Genomic DNA, 15576 nt, shown 5'->3' with positions numbered 1-15576 from the left:
GGGTCAGTAGGAGGAGAAACGTGTGTGTCTGTGTGTGTGTGTGTTTTTCAGGTGTTCAGCAGTATAACGTGTGATACTTCACTGATCAGACTGGTGATGAGGATGTTGATGAGGTAGCCCGGTTATATTCACGACTGTTTGCATATTGATCTATAGTTTTAGGTTCCGCCAGCTGGAATTGTTTAATAAAATGCAAACAAAGCTTTACAAGCACGGTGAGGCCAGGTTGACTCCAAATTATTTTACTTTCGGGGGCAGGGAAATCAAAGACTGCAGAGGTTTTTGTGGTACGTGAAGGCTAATAAAGCTTAGTCTGGTATAACATTTAAAAAGAGCTACAACAAACATGGTTGTGCCTGCAGGTGATCTTTATGAGTGTAAGAGCTCATTGTCTCATAATATGTCTGCCGATACGCTTTTTAGGTTGAGAAACAACTGAAAGCAAGAAAAAGCAGGAAGGTCAGTGTTGTTAGGTTCAGAGGTCTGACTGACAGGTATGGCCATGAAGAGATGTGTGATTTTTTAATTTTTTCACCAAAATCACACTTTGTTTGCACCTTCTCACACCTGACTCTGTGATGAGGAGTGCGAGCAGGCTCTTTTATTGCACCATGTTTCTGTAGACTAACAAATCAGGGATGTCGCAGCACATAGCCTGAACTGTAAACCACTGGACAAAAGTATGAACAAAAACTACAGGAATTTACCCCAAATCTCAGCCAACAAAGTCTAAATGCCCATATAGTCATTCGTACGACTTGTGTAAAACCTAATGTGCTGATTCCAAAAGGCAGGCAGGTACCAAACTTCACACTGAAAGGCCTCCACAGCCAAGAACCCAGCCGGAGACTGTCCTGCTGTGAGGCAACAAAACTAACCACCACGTCATTTTATCACACAAAGTCAGGTCTCTTTGAGGCAAAATATAAAAAGAAAGGGAATGTACTGGACTTGTGTCGCTGTGTGCATGCAGAGAGAGCAATACAGAGAAATTCATTTCTGTGGCACCGTAATGAGACTTAGTGTTGACATCACAAACCTTAGTTTGAAGAAATTGTTTAATTCTGACTAAATTGATGAGCTAACAGCTAGTCTGAGCAGGACCCACTTCCATACTGGGTTTTGGCATCTTAAAACAACTCCAATCTAAAGTAAATTACAGAAGTTCATGCAAACAATATTTTATAAACCTGAATATTGTTGTCAAATATTTGTATACTCCTGCCTAAAGCACTTCAGGCTGCTGGAAGTGCTACAGCTAGCTGCTGTTGCTGCAGTTTGCGCTTGCAAATAACCATAGACTTCTACTTAAATAACCGTGCAATGCAAATTTGACAGGAATGTAAATAGAGTTTGTATGAACTGGTACGATTTCTTCTGTTTAAGGATGGCAGCAATCCTTTTGGGTCTTGGCCTCGCTCATATTAGTTGTTAGCTCATTAATCCAGACAGAGTTAAACTATATGAATGTCTATGAATATTTAATTGTCCATAACCGTCCCATGAAACACCATCTCAAAAGATCGGTGCTATAAAAATCAAGAGACCTTTCTTGTCTTTGGAAACTGGTCAGCTGTAATAAGATGACACAGTTTCATTGGTCAAAAACGAATCATTTTCAGCCCTTAGCGAAATACTCCAACTGTCTCAGATGACTTGTTTGAGTTTTTTGCCTAAAAATAAATTCAAAAATAATTTCTTACTTCAGGATTATTTAGAAGTAAGTTCATATTTGATGTTTACATTGGGGCCACATGGTAACACATCAAGGTGGCTTCTGTTCACTTAATGGAAATGCTGTGTGCTGTTATTTTTACACAATGAGTCCTTGATGTGTTGAAAACAGTGACGCTGACATTACAGCAGAACCAGAGAAATGCATCACAAACACACACACACACACACTTAAATGAATTATAAGAAAAAAGAGCTTCACCTCAACTCAGCGAAGGGGAAAACAACACAGGCATAGATGCTGCTTTATCCATTTTTAAAGAAAGGGACACACACACATACACACAAAGTACTTATTAATACTAATGGAATAAAGGTGTGTTGTGTCAGGAGGTGATAGTGTGAGGCTGAGGAGGCTGAGGTATCACACCCGTGTAAACATGAACAGACCTTTTAACAACTGACGAGGAGAGAAAGAGTTATAGGTCAGAGTCTATTTGAAACGAGTGCCACGCATAGAGTAACAGGAAAATTACAGGTAACACTGTCCAAATTAACTTTAGTCTAACCCATTTTCTTTGTTTATGTAAGCTGAACATTTCTAATGTAGTCCCTCAGCATTGGAAAGATTAAAAACTAATTCCAAACTAGATCATGCAACATTTAAAAAAAATCAATCCAATCGCACATGAAATGAACAATTACACTGCCTCCCTGTATGATTTGTTCAGTTTTTGTGCTTTGTGTTGTTATGTGTTGCTCACTGGCTGGTCCATTACAACACTTTGGTTCTTTTCTTCTTCAGCCTTTCTGTCGCTCATTTGCTGCTGAGTTTTGGATCATTGTTCTTTTGCATACGACCCAATTTGACCCCCGTTTCATCTGTTAGACAAATGGCCTGTAATCGGATTCTTGAATGCTTTGGTACACAGAGGAGTTTGTGGTCGGCTCAATGACTCCAAGCTGCAAAATTCCTGCGTCTGTCAAACAAGCCCGAACCAAGATGACTCCACCGCTGTGCTTCACTGTTAGCATGAGGCTGGAATGCTGTCTGTTTTCGCCGGACATGTTGCTGTGGTGCTGTTAGCTCCATATTACTGTCCACAACCTTTCCACAGAATCCCACATCAAAGGATCTAAACCACAGGTCTCCAATCCTGGTCCTCGAGGGCCACTATCCTGCATGTGTTACTTGTTTCCCTGCTCCAACACACCTGATTCAGTGGTTAAATCACCTCTTCGTGTTCTGCAGACGCCTGTTAATCACCTATTGATTCAAATCAGGTGTGTTGGAGCAGAGAAACAAGTAAAACATGCAGGATGGTGGCCCTCGAGGACCGGGATTGGAGACCATTGATCTAAACTATAGTTTTAATGGTGTGATGGGTAATGTACATTTCTGTGTGTGGAGGAAAAATATAGGTGCCTTCACATGTGAATTACATATGGGATCACATTTGGTTGCCAAATAAAGCTGCATTTTCCTGTGTGAGGGTTTCTGATATCAAAGCTTTCATTATTGTAAGGCAGAAAGAATTGTCTCAAGCTTTGGGATTTTCTGTTTGACCTTCATGTTACTATTTTTTATCAACAAGCTGGACTTTGTTTTCTCCCTTTTTATGTCTTCTGTGACACTGTGGACAACTTTCCTCGCAATATTTAAAGAAAATGTCTCTTCCCTGGCTTTTTGGTTGCTTAAAAGTTCTGGCAATTTCTTCTCATTAGCTCTGAAGGGCTTTTTTTATTTACTTATTTACTATTTTGTTTGATTTTGCTTCATCCAAATATATATATATTCTAGGTCATAAAGTTTAGTTCTGCTTTTGTTCCTGAACTCACATCTGGGTTGTTGCGAAATATTAAAAGAGCAAAAGGCCTTTCTTTCACCCTAGACAGTGCACACCCAAGTAGAAAGGTAACAAACATTTGTACATGCATAATTTAAGGTCAACAGTGGGATGTAAAACAGATACTGAGAGGAAGGTTGTGTTTATGCTAATGCCTTGTCAGACAGGAAGGCCAGCGACTCTTTGACACCATCTATAAATAATGAGACAAGATTACAGAAAAGCCCTGAATATGAGCCAAACAACGCTGCCCGTGGCAAACAATGGAATGATGACAGCAGGCCGAGTGAGTGCTGTGTGTGCATTCAGTGTTTGGAGGTAGTGGGGTGTGTGAGTGCGTTTGTTTGTTTATTGATGTTTGTGTTTGTCTGACAGCGGGGGGTTCTTGTCCAAGCTGTTTGCAAACATGTTTGTACACGAGTAGCAGTATCTCTGAGCGAAGATGCAGCGAGGTGGGAGGAGATGCTGTGGCGAAAAGTACATCTAAACAAATAAAATAATACACTTTCTTATAATCTGTAGAGAAAGAGCAGTGCAGAGATTATGCATGTAGTTTAGGTTCATTTCCCTAAAGCATCTGCCCATCAAATAGAGATGGTAGCCTTAAGGTCCAAACACAACAACTAAAGAGAAATCTCCACATTTTGCTCTGGAAAGAGGTAACTTTCAGAGGTGTTGTTGTTTGAGTTTTACATAATAAAAAGAGACACTGAAATCAAAACAAAATGTTTAAATATATGATATCATTCTCAACATACTCTTGCCACATTATATAATGTTAAAAAGTCCCTTTGAACCCCAAAACTTAAAGAAAAGTATATGTTTAACATCTTCTGTGTGTCCTTTGCTGATATTTTGTTATTGCCGTTTCCTTTTCCAGTTAAAGCTTTTAGTCTTGAAGCAGTACGTTTTCAGAAATCTCAAATGCATTTTGAGCTCATAAGACCGCGGTTTAAACAACTCAAGAGATTCAATTTATCTGGCTTAAGTCTTCTTCTGTTGTGCCAGTTAACAGCTGTGGATCAGTGGTTAGAGCAGTTGTTCTCCAATGAGAGAGTTGGAGGTTCAATTCCTGACAGCAGTCACATGTTGAAGCATCCCTGGGCAAGACACTGAACCCCTCATTGCCTCCAATGTGTGCCCCATTGGTGTATGAATCGACTGATTAGAGTCAGGATAGCTTTGACGGATTTATTCAGGTTACCTTTGTAGAGTGCTGTATGAATCTATGTTTGGATGGGTAAATAAGAGCACAGATTGTGTTGTAAAGGGCTTTGAGTAGCCTGGTCAGCTAGAAAGGTGCTATATAAGTACAGATCTTTTAACAGTAAAAGACTATTTGATAAGAAAAAAACAGAGCTGTCAAATCCAGCATCATTTCACCAACAATTTACCAGACTTTTCATGTTTATGTCAATATTCAGTAGTTGTTTTTACTTGCTGTTTTTATCTATGATTTATTCTCACAAGATTATTTGCTGCTTTTTCTTTATTGTGAATTAAGGGAAAACTGATTGGTATTCCTCCATCCCTACTATATATTTGACAGTAAACAACAGTGAGTTTTCTTGATGAAGTCTGAATATCCATCAGAAGGATTCAAAGCTGATTCTTCTTGTCCCGTTTTCAGCACAGCTCAGTAACAATCATGTTCTTTTGTTCAAAATTAGGAAGCCGTGTGCGCGCTGGCGGTCTTTACAGTGACCAGCCGAGGGACAACAGCGATGTGAAGTCCTGCTACTGATATCATGATCGTGTGTCCAGTCTGGACGCAGCACATGAGGTCAGGGAGGACTGGCTGTAATCTCTTGATTGAATGAGTTTGTGTGTGTCAGAATCAGTTTGTTTGTGTCTCTTTGTCTCTAACACAACGTATGCTTGAATCAGTGTGTGTGTGTGTGTGTGTGTGTGTGTGTGCGCGTGCAGGATTAGCATGCCTCTCCAGTCCTCTGGCTGTAATCGGAAGGGACACTGGCTCCACAATGGCTTGAATCCCCCAACACCACCCACTGTGGGAGCACCCCCTTCCCTTTCATCCTGTCGTGTGTGTTTGTCTGCCGGTCTTGGACTTTGCCAATTTGTTAGGAGTTTAAACACAGAGTCCTCTTTTCAAAATTATAGCTTTTACCAGCTAGAGTAAATAAAATTCTTGCTCTCATTTGGATCCAGCATGTTGAACACTCATTGGTGATTTAGGATACACTTTCGTTTTCCAGTTTTGTTTTGTTTTTTTCTGCACATTTTTTTTGCATACTTTAAGCTATTTTAGCCAATCATATTACAAAACGTTCAGCTCATTCAGCAGATGGGTGCTATGACTTTCTTTTTGTAACTTTTGTACTTTTCAAAATATTTGACTTGATTTACAAATAGTGTTTTTTTTATAGAAATACACTGAGATCACTTCAGTTCCTTCAAAAACATTGTTCTCTTTTAAATCTGCTTCAGCATACTGGCTCTAGTTTTGCCTTGTGATATTACATTTAATTTTTAGCTACTATTCTGATATTTTTAGCTTTTAGCTAACATTTTGATTCTTTTAGCTTGTGTTTTGCTACTTTTAGCTTTTAGCTTGTGTTTTGCTGCTTCTTTTAATTTAACAGCTCAGTTTCAGCAAATTTCAGCGAAGTCATTCGGAGCTCAGTATCACGCTGCACTGCCACTAAAACAAAGCAATTTCTCCGTTTTATTGAGGCATTCCTTTGATTGGTAAAATATTTTTGATTTGTTGAATTGGTCCAAAAGTGAGAGTCTTGCACCGAGCAGAAAAGCTGCAGCAGCTCCATCAGGGTGACGGTTTGGAGGTCTTTTAGATAAACAACCATCACTGATCAGGTTAGCCCAAGCCCTCTGACCCTGGACCAGCATGTCTGCTGTTAGTTTGACCCTTGACCTTTCCCTTTGTCTTTGAGACTCAACGCCCAAGCGCACTCCCTCACGTACACACACACACAGACACACACATACACACCCACTCCTACTTTGCCTATTATCCTTGACAGCCCTTATGCTCATATTAAGATCTACTCCAGTGATTTCAGGGCTGTTTCAGCAATAAACTCTCATTTAGAGGAAATTAGCTTGAGTCTGAGTCTTGTTACTATACCGTCCTTAACAGCATTAGGCTTTTCTTGTGGCTTTTAAATACCAACAAGGATGGATAGTACCATTCAAATAAACCTCCACCAACCTACTCTGTTAACCATATGTAATAGCTGTGCATCTATTGTTTGACATGATTGTATTGCCATTGTGCTGTCCTCTTAGTGCCACACAGCACTCACTGATTGTTATTATAAATAAAGCCATGGCTTTTGCATTTATGAATCCGTTTTACAAAGACGTACTTTCAAACAGGGACTACAATTAAAGGCCTAACACTCTTTGAAGGATTGTATCTCTCCCGCTGCTCATCATGCCAGTGTTTCAAACTAAGATCATCTTATTATGAGAAGGGACACAGTTATAACCACTTTGGTCAAATGTAAAGAATGTTAATGACTGTCTCATTATGAAATCTTTAAGGCTGTGTTAGTGCTCAAAGTACATGTTTACAATGAGTCTCAGCTACTACCACTTCAAACTTTAGCTCAGTATCTATAAAACTGACTGAGTTGTAGCCATTTTGTGCTGGATAAGACTGATTAGGTGTGGCAGCCATCTTGTATAGGATTGACTCCAACAATTAAGAGCTGCAGATCTACATTCAATGATTATTTCCTGAAAGTTTCATAAAAATACATCCAGTGGTTTATGAGATAATCTGATAACAGGCGAACAGAGTTGGCTACAATAGTTACTAGCAAAATTTTAAAAACAGATCATGCGTGATCGGTTGATGAGACTTTGAACAAGTGTCAGGAAGTTGGAGATTCTGAGAAGCAATTTAACCACACATAGAAACACAAACTTTTATCCTTTTGGGCATTTGAACAAATGTTTTCCCCATCTGACGCTCCAGTGTAACACTTGGTTGGGTTTTTTTTTTTTTTTATGAGCTATGGCAGCTAGAAAAGACTCGGCTTTTGCCCGTTTCCTTCCACCAAGACGGAGCGCCGCCAGAGCGACAGACACGAACCATAATCATCTTTTCCAATTACGCTCCATCTCAGACCACTTATTCCACACAAAATGACATCACTAATGCAGGACATCACACAAATGCCTCTCAGAATTTAGCAACAGACTCCAATTTATACATTCATACAAATAGTTGGGGCTGTAATAAAAAAAGCTTTTACAACCCTTCCTTGTAAAAAAAATTGCTCGCCACAGCTGGGAAGAATATTTAACATATAATATGGCATCTCGAGTCACTAAAAACGCAGCTCTGCGGCCAAAACAATCGTCATTCACGAAGGCTTGTCTGGTTACCCGTATTGTAAGGTGACTCAAGTGTGTACAGGACGAACAAAGACGAGTAGTTCTGGATTATAAACTTGTGCGTGGTTGGAGAAGAGGGGATAGTAGCATGTGTTTGTGTTGGACTGGGGGCAGAGGGGTGGGAGTCATGATAAGCACCACTTAGGCTCTTTGATCACAAAAAGTTCATCAATCCGCTGTCCGACCAGAGTGTTTGAGAAAGTCCTCCTCTGATAGATTAAGATCCTTTCCTTACACGCTGGTTGTGCTTAACATAACCATTTCACCCAAAGATTCACTCACTCCCGCAAAGACGTCATCACAAAAGCTGATACTGCACAAGAAAGCATTAAAAAAACACCACCTTTTAAAGCCAGAGGCACCTGGGATTGCGCTCCGTCTTTCTCCTCCTTGTGCTGGACTAAGTTTGCCTGGAGACAAAGGGTTAAGGAGGAACAGAGCCTCTGAAGAGGTGCCTGCTTAACCTCTGACCTCTTAGTGTACGAGAGAGACGGAGGGGAAGAAAGAGAAACGGAGGCTGAGAGAAATGAGGAGTGAAAAACTTCAACAGACACATAGTCATGATGGTAAACTACTTGGTTTGATGTTTAAAAAATTTAAGAAGTGTTTTTTGCTCATATAGATCTGTTGGAATGCAACAAAAAGCTTTCAGATGCAAATTTTTCTTTTTCTTTTTTCTTTGTGAAAGAAAGACAGAAACGTTGGATTTGAAAAATGGCAAACAGCACTCTGGAAAGGAATCAAGGCACCCCCCGCACCCTCCATCTTTTTTCTTTCCTCCGTCCTGAAAGAGCCCTCCCCTCTCTGGGCAGCAGGTTGAGATGGTCCAGCTGGTGGAGATCTGAGATGCCAAACAACCTGTCAGAGATAAGAGGAGGAGGACACGGTATGCACAGCACACCCAGACCACTCTGGGCTCTCTGGAAGAGTCGAGGTCCTTTTTTACTCCGTAAGACAGCGTGGTTCACACTGCTGCAGCCCTGCTGACTGAGGCTTCACTTCTTATCAGCTCCTTGAGATTCATACATGCATTTGACCCGATAAAAGAGCGCTGCCGCACTTAAAAGAGTTTCCACTCCGGAGGTGCTAAACATACTTTAAATAACTCACCAGGAACATTAATAGTTTGTCTTTGCTGCATCAAAGAGGAAAAAACAAAGCAACTTTCTCTTGAAAAATTTATTCAATTTTTGTTTATAAATCCCCCCTTTTTTTTCATAAAACAGAAACATTTTGTCTGTTTATCACAACTATTTATCACCACTTTGGGATGGAAAGTGAAACTGGAGACAAACCCTCAAACTGGAATGAATATCTCTGAACAATCATCCTGTTGCACAAGGTAACGGCAAGATTTACAAACCTAGAGCAATAAATACTATTAGCAGGAACAATCATAACATTAACATTGCCACACACACACACACACACACACATAAAACATAATGAGGAATGATAAGGATCTTCTTTCATGTTAGAAGCATCCTGTAACAATGTTAAAACACCAGGTTGGATAAATAATAACTGCTTCAAAACTCAAAAATAAACCAATGATGTCTGTTTTCTCAGGAAAAGGGTACAAATGCTTCTTTACAGATTAGCTACAAGTACTTAAAATAATCAGAGGAGCCATAATGACGGGGTTTGATAGAGATCAGCTCTGAACATAAATGTTAACGTACAAACTCTTATTGGTCAACAAAAGATGAGCAATCCTCCCATGTCAGAGATCAACCGTAGACTCATGAATAAGTCGCACACAAACAAAAATGGGTCCACACACACACACAGTTTTGACTGGTCAGCGGGGCATAAAACGGATCCTAGCGCTGATTGGCTGCCTCTCTGTGAACAGAGGAGGCTGATTGGTCAGATGCGAGGGGTGACTGAGAGGACAGCAGTGACAGCTGCGTGACGCTGAGTTGTGCATTTACCCAGAATGCACTGAAAACCGTGTTTCCAGGTCCCTCGGCCTTGTAGCGCGGTCTAAACAAAGTGTTTATCTCGATGGCGCAGCGCCTGCAGCTACCGCAGCCTGTCTCGTTGGAAATGAACTCTCAGCATCCTTGAGCTGAGCTGACAGAGGTTTTGCATGCACACAAACACACACATTTAGACGGGCTTTTCCTCTTTCACTGAGACTGAACATAGAGAGCTTCGCTCCACTCAGGAGAAGAACGTCTCCCTCGGGTTCTGTGGTGAGAACTGAGATTAATTTAGTGGATAAATGTAGCTGTCTGACGGTGGTCACAGTTTACGTCCTTCAAAAAGCATGAAGTGCGAGACACAGAAAGAGAAACAGCCCAGTGCTGCTCATGTCCTGGCCTTAAAAAGGCTCACAGTGCAAAACATCTGGATGACACCAGTCATTCAGTTTCTAAAATATAAAGGTGATGCTCACTGCATTGCGTGGAAGGAGCCACGGTTTTCCAGAGCATCATCAATGTCCAAGTTCAGTTCTCAGTAGTCCACCGCTTCTTCCAGCAGAGGAACAAACACGACTAGATCTTTTCATACAACACATAAACACACGTTTTACAAAAAAGACATTACAAAAGTCTTTAGTCTGTACACAGTGCAGCATATCTAAGGAAAGGGGTGAGTGACCCTGTGTTGAATCTCATCAGTTTTTAGAGTTTATTATCTGGTTTAGTTAGGAGGCTGCACTCCATTCTGGGACTCCACACCTGATGTGTGTGTGAGTGTCTAATGTTTGGTAGAGGGGCGGTGACAGGTTGGGAGTGTAGCGAGGATACTCCCGGAGAGGAGAGTCAAGCTGCCTGCCGTGAAGGTTTTGCGAGCTCTGAGATCGAGGTCCGGCGCTCTGGCTCTGATAGGGATCACGAGGAGCAATGTGCTCCCCCAGCGGAGGAGAGCTCTGGTGGGCTAAAGCGCTGAGCCGAGAGCCCTGAGGGCTGGAGCTGTAGGGAGGGTGAGGAGTGTAAGGCGGGTAGGGCTCCATGGGGGTCATGGCGGCGGGGAGCGGGCAGGTGTACGACCAGGACGCGCAGTTAAATTCTTCCACTCTGGGCTCTGAGCCTGCAAACATGCAGGCCTGACGCTGTCCCAGGTCTGAGCTGTAGGGGGAGTCGGTGAGACCCAGAGCAGGGAGGTTGGATAGGCCAGGGGGAGGAGGAGGAGGGTAAGAGGAGGGGTGATAGTAGGAGTCCTCCTCACTTGGAGAGCCACCAGTGAAGGGTTTCTTGTACAGATGGTGGTGGTTTCTTGTAGAGCAGTTGTCTTCAGCTGCAGACAGACAGAAAATATGTTGGTTTGACATTTTTTCCAGTAACAAAACTAAAACTGTCTGTTTAAAATTTATGATTCCCCACTTGTTAGGAAGAAAACAAAATGTACAAATGAACAGAAATAAAGAGAAACAGTGTTTTAATGCAATCTGCTGGGGAGGGTGTGGACCACAACTGATCCCTTCAAGATAACAAAAATATTTCTGCCAACAGATTACCCTGATGTTATGTAATGCAACACTTGCACTGTACAGAAACTGCACTGCTCTTACTGATAGTTATCATCAGTGAAGTGTATTCTGCATGTAAAGGAATTCAGTTAATACAATAATTATGGTTCAAGTTGGCATGTTAGTTGGATGAAAGGGTCAGAAGTTAAGCAGAAAAAAAACTCCAGATTTTCGTTTATATCACTGTCTAAAAAACACACTGTTTCTTTTAGTTTACCATAATGTAAAATTATCCACATTTTCTACCAATGTGAAAAACGTTTTTTTCCTTGTTTTTGATTACACATAGTCTTTCACAAAATAAATTATTTATTCATCCAGCTGCTCTCCTTGTAAATCTGATGATAATTAGATTAGTAAAGACACAGTTATTGCTCTAAAACAAAAAAATAATAATATAAATCTGTTTATTATAAATCTGTATATTTAACATAAAAAACAATAATTTAAGAAAACAGCCAAACAGTTTAAAATGTTGCATTTATCACTAACATCATTACTGATCCTTTTTATTTCATGAAGCAGAACTTTTGGACAAAGAGTTTTGAAATCTCAGGTGATGAAGCATCCCTAAATGCACCACAAGATGTTTAGTTTTAGGTTGAAATGAACAGAGTAAGTGAATGCTCCAGATTAAAGGTGTGTGTGTGTGCTGTTGGAATACCAACCTTTCCTCTTGCTGCAGGGGTAGACCTGCGGCTGCGGGCCGGCCTGCAGGTGTGGATGAAGGTGGCCGAAATGTGTTGGCGGCACGCTCAGCAGCTCCTGAGGGCTGCCACCGTTCAGGCCGTTCTCACAGCTGTAGGGGGACCCCACAGCCTCGGGGGAGCCCCGCAGACCCCGACCCTCCCCACTGAAGGGACTCGCAGCAGAGCAAGCTTTCTGGCGGACGGTACTGCGAGGCACGACGGGGTAATCCTTACTGCAACCCACAGAGAGAGAGAAATGGCTTTAAGATTTTGCATCTCAGCGCAGCTTTCTAATTACAGCAGATATTTTTTTTAAATACTTTGCTTTTTGAGGGGAATAAAATTCTTGTGTTCGTATTGTTTCCTCTTTTCCATCACATCTACTTAGGTATTCTACAACCTTTCAGCTCTGATTTTTTTTTTTTTCCCTGCTCTTGCTGCCCTCTTGGTGAACTTTGCGGTATGTGGGAGACAGCAGGCCACATCTCCCTGAGTCCTGCAGTGAAACACACACACACGTACACACACACACATTCACAGCCAGCGCTGTTGTGAGATAATTCAGCGCTCTAAAAATAAACATCCATCCATATGTCACTTCAGATAGACTCTTCTCTCCTCGACAACACCACAACATGAAAAACACAAACAGGGAGTCTGCATGGAACGCTGTCCTCTGTCCCTCATTCTCCTCACTTGTTTTGTTTGTTTGTTTGTTTTTTTCCTCTCCCTTCCTTCGGTAAAAACTCTGAACCACTTGAATGTAGCTGATCAGCAGTGACAGCCTCAAAAGACCTGCAGATAAGTGTTTATCAATGAGGTGCGGGAGCTGCTTTTCACTTAGAGGCCCACCTTCAGGTGACAAAAGCTCACATCTTTTTCTGCCACTTTCATCCGCATGCCTTAGACCATATGCACATCATCATAACATCCACACACCCTCCCAGCTGAGGGAGGGAGAAAGAGCAGAATAAAAGATCCCAAACATGCAGATGTACAGACACATTTATAGGCTTCTCTCACCCCTGGAGCTTGGCCATGCGATGCAGCTCGTTGTCGTCGCTGCCTCGGAAGCCCTTAGCAAAAGGATTATTCTCTATCTTCAGCTGAGTGATCTGAAGGCAGAAATATAGAAAAGCTTTAAGTCAGACTGGAGCACAGCTGCACACGCGCAGGATCAAACACATACGGCGTCGTGCACGCTCAGACTCAAAGATACATCAGGTTTTTCTCTGATCAGTTCATTCGTGTGAAATCAGTCGGAGGTGCTGCAGATGTTAACAGCAGCAGTTGGAGCTCTGCACAGCCAGCTCTCCTCCTGACAGAGCGGGACGGCGTTCACACCAGCTGACACAGAATAAACTGTTTACCCAAACAGTCACGGGCTTTAAGGGTTTCAGGCCGAGGCTTTTAGAGGCCCGCAGCTCCGAGCTTTGATGTTAAAGCCTTCAAACTTTTCTCAGTGATGTCATGGAGAAAAAAGTTTTGCGGTTTGAGAGATTTTCATTTGGCTGAAGACCAGGTTTATCACACAGCCCGGGAGTGGGCCAAAGTTCAGATCTAAACAAACTTTGAAGGGCCGAAAACGCCGACAGTCTCTGCTAAAAGTGCACTCCAAGGGTTTTATTTTCTGCAGAAGAATATTAGGAATTTATTCTTCTTAAAATATTAGTTAAACACATGTCCTATTGTTAGCCTTTTGAAAGATGGAAAAATAATATTTTAAATGTATTTTGATTGGAGGTGACTAGTAACACCTGTCCAAGGACAACAGATGAAAAATAGCCTTTTGGCCAATTCTGGTACATTTACATTTATCTGATGTTCATTAATGTACACCGTTATTAATAAATAAACCAATAAACTAAAACAGAAGTTTTGTTGACAAGAATAGAATATGGCTCCACAACAGAGCTCAGACAAAAAACACTAGCACTACTATAATAATAATAATAATAATAATAATAATAATAATAATAATAATAATAATAATAATAATAATAATAAGTATTATTATTATTATTATTATTGAATGTAAAATGCAGTCATATCTTTTTTACATAATAAACACTGACACATAAGTGGTGGCATTTTGAACCATTAAAAATAGCAATATTTTCTAATTATTTATGTAAACATTACAGTAACTAATAAGTAATAACAATAAAGCAGACATTTGTTACATTACATTTTATTTTGTGAACTAAAAGGCTAATTCAATGAAAAAAGTGACTGTATAGGAAAAGAAAACTTGATGTGGATTTATTTATTTATTTATCGTTCTTGCTTTTACTTTTGTTAGACATTAAATTATTAATTGCATATGTAATTAATTTGTTTCTTTATTTCTTTGTTTGGCATCTCAAATAAAATATTGGGACTTTAAATTAAGAGATCGAACCTTGTCAGCTTTAAAATATATATATATATATTTATATATTCTACTAACTTTGCTGCCTGTTCGTGTTTCAGTTATTTATTTTCTGCGAAAGTGAAATGTGACAAAAGTCAGGATGTCTGAGAAATCAATCAGCCGAGTGGCTCAAAGAACGAGCAGTCTGTCTTCAGAAGATGTCAGGAAAACCAGATCGGCCGAGATCAAGGGAAAGAAACAGGTCGTTAGGAACCAACACTCACAGGAACATGAAAACACAGCTCGTACACACACACACACACACACAAATGAATTTTTGTTGACATTTACCAATACCAAGTAAGGACTAGTAAAGAGAAGAGACACTGTTTGCTGTTTAGTTGTGAAATACAAACACAAAGTTAGTTGTAAAGTTGCACATGTTAGAACTAATACTTCACTTCATGCTCTGTAATAATCCAACAGCAGCTTCCAGCTGTAAAACACCTGATGTTTCTCTGCTTTGGACAGTGCTGCGCCTCGTCACGCTCACCTTGTGGTTTTGATAGGACGTCACTGCGATGAAGGCCGTTTCGGGGAAGACGTGGGTGCAGAACGCCGTGTTTTTGGAGCCAAAGCCGTTGTTTTCATCCGCTTTGACGATGTGAAGTCGAGGCTGGTACTTGTGCATGGAGTTGAGTATGATCTGCAGAGGGGAGCGAGATGGAGAGAATGATGTGGACAGAGTCGTCAGGCTTCCAGAAACCCATCAGCAGCCGCTGTTGGCTGGACTGGACGCGTACGGTCCAAGCTCTTTGGCTTTCTGATTTATCAGCTGCTGCTTCTGATTAAAACGTAAATGTTGACATGTTAGATGGATCAAAATGGAGGTTGGGAAAAGAAAAAGCCACAGATTTTTGTGTGACCAGTCGGTCTGAAAACACTATTAACAAATGATTTCTTATTTTTGTCTTATTGTTATTTTTGAATTCCTATATAACATACAGGTGCTGGTCATAAAATTAGAATATCATGAAAAAGTAGATTGATTTCAGTAATTCCATTTAAAAAGTGAAACTTGTATATTATATTCATACATTACATACAAACTCATATATTTCAAATGTTTATTTCGTTTAATTTTGATGATTA

General features: G+C 40.7%; 1 protein-coding gene across 1 annotated transcript in view; it reads right to left on the bottom strand.

Moving 5' to 3' along the window:
• Positions 1–9068: 9068 nt before the first annotated feature.
• Positions 9069–15576, bottom strand: part of LOC108234455 (T-box transcription factor TBX5-A) — a 12004-nt gene continuing 5496 nt past the window's right edge. Inside the window, exons 6-9 of the mRNA XM_017413663.3 lie at positions 14978–15130; positions 13095–13186; positions 12051–12304; positions 9069–11150 (exon numbers count right to left, since the gene is read on the bottom strand). Coding sequence (XP_017269152.1) covers positions 10558–11150; positions 12051–12304; positions 13095–13186; positions 14978–15130 — 1092 coding nt within the window. The 3' untranslated portion in view covers positions 9069–10557. The remainder of the gene's footprint in view (positions 11151–12050; positions 12305–13094; positions 13187–14977; positions 15131–15576) is intronic.

The sequence above is a fragment of the Kryptolebias marmoratus genome, linkage group LG1 (genome assembly GCF_001649575.2).
Source record: "Kryptolebias marmoratus isolate JLee-2015 linkage group LG1, ASM164957v2, whole genome shotgun sequence".
NCBI lineage: Eukaryota > Metazoa > Chordata > Actinopteri > Cyprinodontiformes > Rivulidae > Kryptolebias > Kryptolebias marmoratus.
Note: the sequence above shows the minus strand (reverse complement) of the source record. Positions and strands in the feature narration are given on the sequence as shown.